This window comes from Siphateles boraxobius, unplaced genomic scaffold (assembly GCF_051911475.1).
Source record: "Siphateles boraxobius isolate OS27281-9 unplaced genomic scaffold, OSU_SipBor_1 25, whole genome shotgun sequence".
NCBI classification, from domain to species: Eukaryota; Metazoa; Chordata; class Actinopteri; order Cypriniformes; family Leuciscidae; genus Siphateles; species Siphateles boraxobius.
This window is the reverse complement of record NW_027508866.1, coordinates 18,700,328-18,712,925: the sequence shown is the minus strand read 5'-3', so window position 1 is coordinate 18,712,925 and position 12,598 is coordinate 18,700,328. Positions and strand designations below refer to the sequence as shown.

General features: G+C 41.4%; 1 protein-coding gene across 1 annotated transcript in view; it reads left to right on the top strand.

Moving 5' to 3' along the window:
- atp8b5b (ATPase phospholipid transporting 8B5b) overlaps positions 1-12,598 on the top strand; it is a 45,244-nt gene that overhangs the window by 6,143 nt on the left and 26,503 nt on the right. The window contains exons 4-12 of the mRNA XM_077243023.1: positions 3,304-3,417; positions 3,560-3,658; positions 3,760-3,821; positions 3,931-4,003; positions 9,906-9,976; positions 10,072-10,154; positions 10,331-10,489; positions 11,850-11,938; positions 12,021-12,214. Of these exons, the coding sequence (XP_077099138.1) occupies positions 3,304-3,417; positions 3,560-3,658; positions 3,760-3,821; positions 3,931-4,003; positions 9,906-9,976; positions 10,072-10,154; positions 10,331-10,489; positions 11,850-11,938; positions 12,021-12,214 (944 nt within the window). The remainder of the gene's footprint in view (positions 1-3,303; positions 3,418-3,559; positions 3,659-3,759; positions 3,822-3,930; positions 4,004-9,905; positions 9,977-10,071; positions 10,155-10,330; positions 10,490-11,849; positions 11,939-12,020; positions 12,215-12,598) is intronic.

The window sequence follows — 12,598 nt, the reverse complement described above, 5'->3', positions numbered from 1 at the left end:
GCCTGTCAAATATTTTAGGTTGTATTTTTTAAACAGAATGAATATTTTGGAAGTGAAATCTGAAAGGTGAATATGGATTATTGATTTTTTATTTATGAAAACGTGTGTGAAATGTTTTGAATTTAAATATTCACAGCTTAAATATACTAGCCTGGGAAAACCCAGACGAACTTCCGGCAAATTTAGATTTGCTCTGCAAGTTAGTCTGGCGAAGAGCCCATTCAATCTTTCCACATCGAGGCACCAATCACAAACGTTGAGGCGGGCTTTACAAGATGACGATCGATCTGATTGGTTTTAAGGTCTATGCAATTGCTTACACACGCATTTGAGCGACGTCCATTGGTGACACCCCTTTGGAAATGAGCTGTCAATGAACCTTCCCCAGACCCCAATTCAGTTACGACTGAGAAGGGTCTGGTTTTAACCAGGCTATAAATATACAACCATGTTGAATTTCAGCCCAAAAAAGGCAAGCAGGGTTGATGCAATGCATATTTTTTCAAGTAGTGCAATTCAACAAGCTTTTTTGTTTCAAAAACATGTCATTATTTTACTTCCATATTAATAGACAGACGAATCGAAAGATTAATCGTGCAGATCTATTGTCTTATCTCTCTCTCAGCATGAGTAGCGCGAGGGCTTTTCAGTCTCACATTTCTTCCACGCGTCCACTTGGGATATTACGTCACTCAGCACTCATAGATAACGACACATTTCATCCTCTGTTGAACGAAAGTGGCTAACTTTTGTTAACCTAATCTACAAGCAAGGACAAAAATAAAGCAATTGAATTTGAATTAATATCGATTCTAGAATAAAAAATCGAAGTTAGAATCGTAAAAAAAAATGTAAAAAAAATTGTGATAGCTAGGTGAGTCGATTTTTTTCTCCCAGTCCCACGCGGAGCATGAATATCCGAATCCAGACACAAAACCCGAAACCAAACTAGACTGACGTGCTGGAATCCAAACACCACGCCTTACATATGTAACAAGGCACACAGACGAGAGCGAATGGCTCGAGAGCGCTCGAAGCCGCGCGCCCACACAAAGACATGATAAAACATGAGTGTCAGGGCTCTGTCACAAAATCATGAAATAGACTAGACAGAACCCTGACACTACCTCTCCTCTAAAGGGACGCCACCTGGCAAAAAACAAGACAGGAACATGACAACTCACCAACAGACAACACAAGACGGGTAGATCAAAACACAGAGACCAAGAGGGGAGGGAGGGGAGCCAAGTCAGTGCCGTCATAACGGACCAGGAAGTCTTTAGAAGTGACCAGGGAGGCAGGGTTGAGCCAGGGAGGCTCAGGCAGGGCTAGAGTCCTGGCAAAAGGCCAGGGCGGTGCCAGAGGGACGGACCAGGCGGTCTCTGGTGGATCTGGAATCCTGGCAGAGGGCCAGGGCGGTGCCGGATGGACAGACCAGGGAGACTCCGGCATTCCTGGCAAAGGGCCAGGGTGGTGCCGGATGGACGGACCAGGGAGACCCGGCGTGTCTGGATTCCTGGTAATGGGCCAGGGCGGTGCCAGAGGGACGGACCAGGCGGTCTCTGGTGGATCTGGAATCCTGGCAGAGGGCCAGGGCGGTGCCGGATGGACAGACCAGGGAGACTCCGGCATTCCTGGCAAAGGGCCAGGGTGGTGCCGGATGGACGGACCAGGGAGACCCGGCGTGTCTGGATTCCTGGTAATGGGCCAGGGCGGTGCCAGAGGGACGGACCAGGCGGTCTCTGGTGGATCTGGAATCCTGGCAGAGGGCCAGGGCGGTGCCGGGGGACAGACCAGGGAGACTCCTGCATTCCTGGCAAAGGGCCAGGGTGGTGCCGGAGGGACGGACCAGGGAGACTCCGGCGTGTATGGATTTTTGGTAGAGGGCCAGGGCGGTGCCAGAGAGACAGACCAGGCAGGCTCCAGCGGTTCTGGAGTCCTGGCCGCTTGGGGCAGTGCCGGCAGGGCAAGGAGTTTGGGGCAGAGCCAGCTCGACAGACAGCAAGGGTGGCAACGGCAGTGCAAGGAGCCTGGGGACGGCCTCTGGGCTGACAGCAGGCTTTGGGACGGTCTCTAGGCCTTGTGGGACGCAGGAAGTCCTCCTCCTTTTCCGAGAGCGAAGCGCTGCTGCAGCCTCTTCGGCCACCACTGGGGACGCTGCAGCCTTTTCGGCCACCACTGGGGGCTCGACAGAGAGAGTGGACGGCTCTGGGACCACCGAAGTCGGTTACCCCTGGACCACCGGACTAGGGACCACCGAAGTTTGGTCCTCCTGGACCACCAGACAGAGGACAGAAGGGGCAAATTAATCACAGGCTTAACTATCGGTAAGCAGGGTACACGGTTGCTTACAGGCCCAGACCAATCAGATGTCGCCCTTGGGCCTTGGCCTATGAACCTCTTGAAAATGACCGCATTAACCGCATAGAACAACAACGAAAAAACATATCTAAGCGGTCTTCCTTTTCTTCTCAAACAAACTAACTGCATCTTAAACAGCCCAAGTTTCAAAATTTCCCGGGGGAGAAACCGGACCCCCGTTAAAATAAAATATTCAACATGCAGGGCTAAAAAAGCCTGCCCCGGATCATTTGCACTACTAGCGACGCCCCCCTGGACATGCAGACACGACGCAAGGGCGGCCGCGCTACAAAACTAACATTTTTATTTAAAACATTGTCTTACCTGCAAGCGACGCGCGAGTATCATCCCGCTGTCTCTTCTTTTTCCTTTTTTCCGCCCCGACTCTTGGTGCCTTTTCGAGGCCATGTCCGAGGTCGGTGTCTGCCACATTTGACATTGATTGAGGCATAATCGAACAGACCACTGGGAAGTGGGGAAGGGGGGGCACCAGAGGGAGACTGGCACAGGAGATTCACCTTTTTCTCGACTAATTTGGTCTAGGCCTATATTATTTTTGTATTGCTTTTGTATATTAACATGCTTTAGACATATTTTATTTGTTATTTATACTAGTAGCCGATTGTGAGGATTTTTCACGACCCAGATTTTTTGGTGCCCCCCCAAGCACTTGGTGCCCTAAGCGCAGTGCGTGATGTGCGTGTGCGGAGCGCCGGCCCTGATTACGGACAACTTGTTTCAGGCAGTTCAGAATAAGTTCTTCCCTTTAGGAGACAATTATCTGCACTTTGATCTTTGAAATTTTGCAGACCTTTTACATTCCCAAACAGCCATATTACACACTGCATGAAAAGTATTATCCGAAATGCATAATTGGAGCACTTTATAAAAAAAATCTATTTTTTAAGTATATCGTGAGCATTTTTATGTGTGTCCTTACAGAACAATGCCATCAAGACCTCCAAGTACAACATCTTCACTTTCCTCCCTCTCAATCTGTTTGAGCAGTTTCAGAGACTAGCCAATGCCTACTTCGTCTTTCTTCTCATCTTACAGGTAACTAGTCAAATAGATCTTAACTAGATTACCTCATTATTATCTTAAAATTTTGCTCTGAAATTACAAAAGTATATTTAAAAAAAAAGTTTTATAAAATGAGAGGAATTCTAACATACTTGACTGTGTTTGTGTTGGACAGCTGATTCCTCAAATCTCGTCTCTGTCCTGGTTCACTACTGTAGTTCCACTGCTGCTGGTGCTGTCTATAACTCTAGCCAAAGATCTCTCTGACGACATTGTGAGTCTACTTCCTGTCCATGTCCAATACTGACAATAATGTGACTGTCCGCTCATTTGTCTCTCTGTTTCCTTGTGTTTTATGTTCACCCTACAACACAGACCAGACACAAGAACGACAATCATGTGAACAACAGAAAAGTGGACGTGCTTATTGATGGAGAGTACGTGTTCAACCTCTGTGTATATGATGTTACTTTTATCATTTTTTTTTTCAAAAAGTACTTTCCAAAATGAATTTGGTGGTGAATAAAATCTCATGTTCTCAAACAGGTTGAAAAGTGAAAAATGGATGAATGTTCAAGTGGGCGACATTATCAAGCTGGAAAACAATGAGTTTGTCACAGTAAGTTTATGGTATTGATATTAAACGCTACGTTTATTAAACACTATTAGGTTTTTTTTTAGTTTTATTTTGAGAAATTATGGTTAACAACTAGCTGGTGGGTGATATAGCCAGAACAGTGTTGTTATTATAACTACAACTATTAAAAATTATTTTCATTGAAATACATCTGAAACAAATTTAAATAAGAATATTAGATGAAAACTTCAAAACTTAAGAAACTAAAACAAAATTTTGATTCCTGCTATTATTTTACCACAATTTTTAATTCATAGTTTTCAGTCATGTGACTGGAGGGCAAAACATCAATCGAACTGCAGCACAGGCAGTGTTGGGCATGTAAAAGTAATTAGTTATAGTTACTAGTTACTTCTCACAAATAGTGACTGAGTTACATCATTATAAAAGTAACTAATTACCAGGGAAAGTAAGTATTGTATTACTTAAAAAAAAAAAAAAAGTTGGATGCCCCCAATATTAAAATGTAAAATGGGGGGGATTAAAATCTTAATATTTTAGATTTTAATATGCACACGACACATTTCTGAGCGCTTTATTAAACAGAAATTTGCTGTTGGTGTATTAGCCTAAAACAACATGCTCACCAGATTGTTTATCTAAACAGCCCTATGTTGTTAGAAATTACTGTTTACCAGGTTTTAGGTTATTTCCTTGATTTAATTTTTTTTAGTCTTTTTTAAATTAAAACTAACATCATAAAGTATGATTTTTTTTTTTACTTTGACCAATTCTGGAGCTTTAATTGACTCTTCTTAGGAGCATATAATACAAAACAGCTCCTTGGAAAAAATGAAATGCAATATTTTAGGAGTTATAAACAAAGGTTTATTTTAATTCAGATTAGTTTGAGGACAGCAATTGTATTCATAATGTCAAAATAAAACCGACGTAATGTTACCTGAAAGTATTATAGCCTACTATTCCTGCCAAACTTCCATGGTTGCAGTTAGTGTTACTACAGTGAATCCATGGTGAATGTTGCTGATTTGTGGACACTGGATAGTTCATTCATGGAACAATTTTTCTTTCTGGTTTCCACGTCAGTGCTTTTTGATCCGTTAATAACGTAGAAATGTGAATGTTTCTCACTAGATCTCGCAAGAGTCGCAGCGATGTTATTACTTCTCTGGCACATTCAAATGCTTCCTTTACTGGATCTCTTATTAGCGCTTTGTAGTAGTGTCGCTTGCATAGACATCATAGAGACTAGAAGCCCTATTGGCCGCTGTGGCGCAAGAAATGCGGCCGCCATCTTAAACCGGTCATACTCCTATTTGCGTTGCATAGCAGCAGTAGATGCCAGAGCACTGTGCAGCATATTCCTGCTCAAATCGGCGGACCATCACTCGGGGATTACTTTTCACATGTAAGATTTAACATTAACATTACCGTACTATTGTTTGTATTTTGTGAGTAAAATATTCAATGTGTCCTGTATCGTAGCTACGTGTATGATCTTTGCAGCAAAAAAACCCGCGTGAAAATCAATTCGGTATTCAGTGAGATATGATTAATTAAATGCGCTGGCAGCTCATTGCACCTGCCAAACAGATTACACTGAGCGGAGTGGATGACCGGTTTAAGATGGCAGCCCCACGGCTCGTCCACGCCAATAGGCAGTAGCGGTCGATAGGGCGTCTATCTATATTATGTCTATGGTCGCTTGATCAAGATCGGCTCGCGCTGCTTTGGTCCAAACTGATAAACGGTCCGTCAACCACACAATAACGAGCAGTTTCGTTCCGCTTGCATTACGTTTGCCATTTAATGTTGGGCAATGTTGTTGTGGCTGTGGCGGATTATGAGCGCGCTTACCACGTGCCTACATTTGAAAGAACGAAATTTTGGTCGGCATGAAAATGGCCTACACCCCCCCCCCCCCCCCCTTTAAAAAAACTCCCCGGTTCTACACGATTCACGTAAATGACCCAATTGACCAAGAAAACGGCGATTGTCGCCGAAAAGCGACAAGTTTGAAGGTGTGATTATTATAAAACTGTCAGGGTATGGGGTTGGTGAGATGAGGCAAGGACTCAAGTACAGGAAACAAGGGCCTTTTATTAATAAAAATAAAACAAAATACGAACAAAAACTACCCCAAGGGGGAAAACAAGACAGACTTGGACTTGACTCAACTTGACTAGACTAGATCAGACCCGACCCGTCGCCAGACTCAGTCTTAAAGCTCCAGTAGGTAGCTTTTGTAAACAAATATTTGTTAAAACTGTCATTATGTCCTGAAAGTAGAAAATGAGAGAGATAATCTGTGAACAAAATCAAGCTCCTCTGGCTCCTCCCTGTGGTCCTACTGCCATTTGCAGAAATACACCGCTCCCGGTCAGAAACAACCAATCAGAGCCAGGAGGAATGTCTCAGCAGTGTCAATCACGCTCGTGTACGCGCTGATCACCCCTCTCTTGCACAGCGCGAGCGCGTACCGTCGTTCGTGACTCTCCTGTTCAAACTCGTTCATCCAAATGAACCAATCTTTTTTCGAGTCATTTCGTTCATTCAACAAACGAAATGACTCGAAAAAAGATTTGTTCATTTTGAACGAGTCTTTTTCGCAGTCATTTCGTTCATTCAACGAACGAATGACTCGAAAAAAGATTTGTTCATTTGGATGAACGAGTTCGAACAGGATCACAAACGTGCATCACAGAACAGAGCAAGGCGAGCATTTGTGCTTATAAAACTTAAAGTTTTTTATTTATTTTTGAAATGACCGATCGTTTCACTTGATAAGACCCTTATTCATTGTCTGGTATCGTTTAAAACCCTTTGAAGCTGCGCTGAAACTGTCATTTGGTCCTCGAAACGTTTGTGTCCTATTGAAGTCCATTATATGGAGAAAAAGCCTGTAATGTTTTCATCAAAAACTTAATTTCTTTTCGACTGAAGAAAGAAAGACATGGACATCTTGGATGACATGGGGGTGAGTAAATTATCAGCAAAAGTTTTTTTTTTAAAGTGAACTAATCCTTTAACGTTATCTTATAGCTATAACTTACAGAAAGAGTGCAACCTTATAAAGTTACATGTATTGCAAAATACATAATGATTTGAGGACCAAGTTTGTAGTCAAAGTATGGGCAGGCCATAGTCAATGTAAAGCATATTGTTGATGTTTCGTCCCTATTAGTGAATGTTCCATAACTGTTTATAATCCGCCGTCATGGTCCTGCTTACTAGCCTTCGCGTTCACGGCTGGCTCCGCTGTGGGGGAGGAGCTGTGGAGGGAGGGCTGTAGCGCAGCAGAGAGCAAGGGGGTTGGACCTGTAAGTTTTGCTTGTTCAAATTTTCAGGCCAAGTCAACATTTTCTCAAAACTCCCTACTGTAGCTTTAAGGGGGGGGGGGGGGGGGGGGGGGGGGGGGCATATGAAATGTATGGGGGGGCACAATTATTATTAGACTACAGTATGTATATCAACTCTAGTCGCGCAGCACGTAATCGTCACGTTAAACATATAACCAACAGCAATATGACCAGGTAGCCTAGCCTACACCACATTACACAGAAGCAATGTTATGAATATCCATAAAACACTTGACTTCACAACATATTAGATGTAACACCAGAAACATCTCTCAAACATTGCATTTTAAAGCAGTCAACAGAGGGATATGCATTGCCATGACACACACACACACACACACATACATACATACACGCAAATACACTCGCACAGATACTTTGAGTGGAGGCAGCGCAGTCCTCTCTCCAGTCCCAGTACAGCGGGAGGAAGCATTTCTCCGAGCAGAACCTCCTCATCAAAGTAACGTTATCATTCAACTCGGAAGGAACTGAAGCGAGTAAGCCGGCGAAAACTCGTTTTTTGAAACCTCTTTCAAAAATGCGCGGACGTACGTAGCCTACCGTTCTTTTGTAAGGCCGTGATAGGCTGTTGCAGTGTAGATTCCCATCAATCAAACTAAATCACACCATTGTTTCTTTATATTTTTAATATTTTAATGATAAAGAATGCAACACAAAATTAGCAACTATGATAATATTACAATTAAATTTAAATTAAATTATCTGTGCCTCAAGTGGGGGGGCACAGGCATTTTTGGGGGCACAGGCATTCATAGCGACGGGTCTGGACTAGATCACAGGAGGAACACACAAGGATAACATTCCATGTACAAATGACATACATACGATGACAAAACAGCACAGGACTGCAAACACAAGGAGAATGAATAGGGAGAACAAACAAAGGAGGTAATGAGGGAGGACAGGTGGGGCAAATTAATCAATCAGGTAACAAGATGGGAGGGGCTGGACAATCAACAGGAGACATGGCACAAGGAAACATAACAGCCATGTGCTCACACCAAACATGACAAAAACACAAGCACATGGCCAGTCAAACAAATCACAAACCATGTGCTCACACAAAAGGAGACAAGCAGCCAATGAGATCACTCATAAGCCATGTGTTCACAGAAAACTTGACAACATGAAAGCACACAGCTAGTGAAAACACAAGCTGCCTGCTACACAGCACAAGACAAAACATGACATGAAAGTACATGAAACAAGGCACACAGACAAGACAAAACAGGAGTATCAGGTCACAAAACCAAGAAATAGACTAGACAGAAGTGACAGAACCCTAACAAAAACACTACATCTACATTAAATATCAACATATTTTAATGTTGCTGTGAGACGATGTGAGAAACACCTATTCAATTCAATATATTATTTTAAATATTATCATTACTATAGTATAACAATAAAACACAATGAAGTATTGTCTTCCTCACTAAAGTAAACAGTTTAACTCTCCATATATTAATAATATATATTGAGAGTATATAATACTCTCAATACAATACTGAACAATGTACCAAAAATAAATAATAATAATACAAATATATTATTTTGGGGTTTTATTTTTATAACCTACAGAGAACGTCATCTCAGAGGTTATTTAAGCCAAATTCTAGGCTGTTTGCCGCACGTGTTCACAACCGGTCATACAATGTTTAATTCCCTGCAGATTATTTTCGGGTTTTATTTTATAACCTAAAGAGAACATTCCCAGAACGTCCCCTTAAGTTTTTATTCTTATAACCTAAACAGAACGTTCCCTGCATGTTATTTTTAGATTTTAATTTTATAACCATGTAAATTAATTAAAACGTTTAGATGATACCAATCAATAAACCAATAGATGATACCTGTCTCAGACATCAGAGATTATTCTAATGCTGAAATTTGTAATTTATTTAGAAACAAATTCATAAACACACACACACAGACACACCAGAGAAAAAAACTTTGCAGGTCCTATGTCTGAGAGAGAGCCTACTCGGTTGAAAACCGCTTCAGTGAGCTCAATTATAGTAACGCCGCATTTTAGGCTATTGTCAGTAACCTAACGGTAACGGTGTTTGTAACGGGGAACAGTAATTCGTTTGACTACTCGTTACTGAAAAAGATATAACGCCGTTAGTAACAACGTTTATTTATAACGCCGTTATTCCCATCACAGAACACCGCCTTTCAGTTTCATCTCATCTCATCTTTTTATAGCCATCTTAAAAGAAGAAAAACTAAAATATCTGAACAAACTGCATGTTTTGGGCACTTGTGATCCATATACAGCATTGTATTTGGTCTTTCTTACAACGTTAGTACTTATTACAAACCTGGTAAAAATGACTTGTGGAGGAAAATGGAGGAAAGCCAATTGTTTTGCCCTCCAGGTGAGCGTTCCTATAAGGCTGTAATGTCCTGTGAAAACTATGAATTGCCAACATTTGTGCAGTGCAAAAAAACATGATTAATTTTGATTTTAAATTTTATAAGTCATTACATCTTTGTTAGCAACTTTAAAATGTAACTTGCCTGTTTTTCTTGTGCTCTAGGCTGATCTGTTGTTGCTCTCTAGTAGTGAACCTCTCAACCTCATCTACATTGAGACAGCTGAGCTGGACGGGTCAGTAGCTCAGCATGTGCATGTAAACATGAACTTCATCTGTAATAACTGTGTACCGGAGCCATCATCTGTCTCTCTTTCCCTGTCTTTCACAGAGAGACAAACCTGAAGGTGAAACAAGCTCTGACAATCACAGGAGACCTGGCCAATGACATCCAGAGACTAGCAGCATTCAATGGTGAGTGACACTTATACAGTATCTGCATGATATCAGGTTGCTAGGTATTGCTAAGTGGTTTCTATGGTGTTCTGAGTGTTTGCTAGGACATTATTAAAGTTGAATTGTACAAAAACACGTTCGGGGCTCAAAATTTTGGTGTCTGCATATTAAATATATAATGCTTTATGTCTCAGGTGAGATGCGCTGTGAGCCTCCAAACAACCGTCTGGATAAGTTCACAGGAACTCTGACAGTGGGAGGAGAGACGTTTTCCGTGGATAATGAGAGGATTCTGCTCAGAGGATGTACTCTCAGAAACACAGAGTGGTGCTTCGGCCTGGTGGTGTTTGGAGGTGCGGATTCATACTGAAAATTGACGTATTATGCTTATATTAAAAGAGCCTGTTTACTAAACAGGGCAAATTAAAGTGAAACCGCATTCCCATAAAAGTGCCAATGGGAGTGGAAAGTTTTGCGGGAGATCTAATGACAATGTGCATATTAAAGAACGAAGATGCTGCTGCTCATTTCCATTATGACTAATGCAATCTACCAAGAGCAACGATAACTTCTTCCTCTGGCATGCCAAATAAATGTTCTCCCTTCTATCACGCTCTATCTGTTCTCTGCCTCCTCCTATAGCAACTATCATAGTATGTCAAGCATGTCAAGCGTATATAATACAATTATATATGTAGCTGTAATATAAAACTCTAAAATATACAGAAGAATAAAATAAAGCATATTTTGTTTCCTTTTGGAGCTTGGAAGAGTTCAGTTTCAGCAGATGTTTTATACCATCATACTGTCCTCGTCAGAGCTCATTTCCCAGTACATTCAGCATCTGGCTCATATTCGTGATCTCAAACATATTCTCAAAACTATCTTTCTCAACATATTCAAAATCAACATTTTGATCGCTGACAGCTTCTTCACCAGATCCACCATCAAGTGACAGTGACAGTAATATTTGATTGCGTTCAGTACTTGCTCTGCAGTAAATCACAGAGCCATTTCAAGTTTTGCTGATGATACTTCCTATTCTCTTGTTTTCAGCCTGCGGTAACTATGAGTGAAATGTCACTTCATCTTTGTGTATTAGACATTGTCATTTTGCCGAATAAAGGTTAATAGCACTCAAAGATTAAATTATTGTTCTGCAAGAAAATATATACTTACACTGTTACACACCTCGGGTCATTAGTGAACCGATATAAATAAAATAAAAAATGAATGGGAAACCATTCTTTTGTACAAAAAAATTCTTGTTATATTGTTTATAATGAATTGATTGAGAAATACTAAAAATGTTGATGTCTAACTTTAAAAAATGAATGAGGAGGAGGATGGTAGTGAATGTGAGTGAATAGTCCCGGGTCACTTAAGACCCCAGGCATGCTTTTAAGGGTTGTAACATGCTTTTTTTTATGCACAAAACTACTGCAAACCTAAATCACATTGCATGATTTATTTAAATACTCTCCTCCCATGAATTTTGGGTCTGAAAACGAAACTCCTACATATCCAGTAAGGTCAGCCACATGTCTGCGCCTTTTCATTGCTAATTTTTCACTGTGTTTAGTAAATCCTGACTGTAGTTTTTAAACCCCAAAACCAGGTTTGCAGTTTGCACTGGAGCAAGCTGTTAGTAAATCTGGCCCAAAGTTTCTCAGATTATTATACAGTTTAACAGCTCTGTTCAAATCTGGTTAGGTCCTGACACAAAACTCATGCAGAACTCTGGCAAATCTATCTTCAAGAGAACCAGCATTGATCGTCTCATGAATGTCCTGGTGATATTTGTGAGTAGATTCATTTAGAACTATTTTTGGTCTATGTTTGTAAGTGATATTTCATTTCAAATCTTGTTCATTTGTTTGTTAGATTTTTGGTTTTCTGGCCTTCATGTGCACCATCTTGTCTATTGGGAATGCCATTTGGGAATACCAGGAAGGGAATTCCTTCATTGCCTTCCTCCCCAGGGCTGATGGGGCGAATGCATCTCTTTCAGCATTTCTCACCTTCTGGTCCTACGTCATCATCCTCAACACTGTAGTGCCGATCTCTCTCTATGTCAGGTGAGACCTCAACTTATTTTTTTGATTATAATTTTTATTTTCAATCAATAAACAACACGAGCATTCGGAGCAATGTTCCCTCTAAGCTGCGCATGCGCAGTCGCGCACTTCTGATGCCGCGGTCGCGCACTTCTGAAGGCGAGAGCGCACAGGAAAGAATAAAATACCACGCAGAGGACTAACGCGAAATGTGTGGGGAAATCCATTTGATTGTAGTTTAAGTGAGAAATAATTTCAGTGCTCTGGTCAACCGCTATAGAGTGAAAACTGGTGAATGCAGTTTACAGGTTTCATAGAAAGAAAATGATGTGAGCACGTGTGATTGGCAGTGAGTCTTGTGTGCGGACCAAATAGCTCAATACGAGAGGCAACGAGAAACGCAAA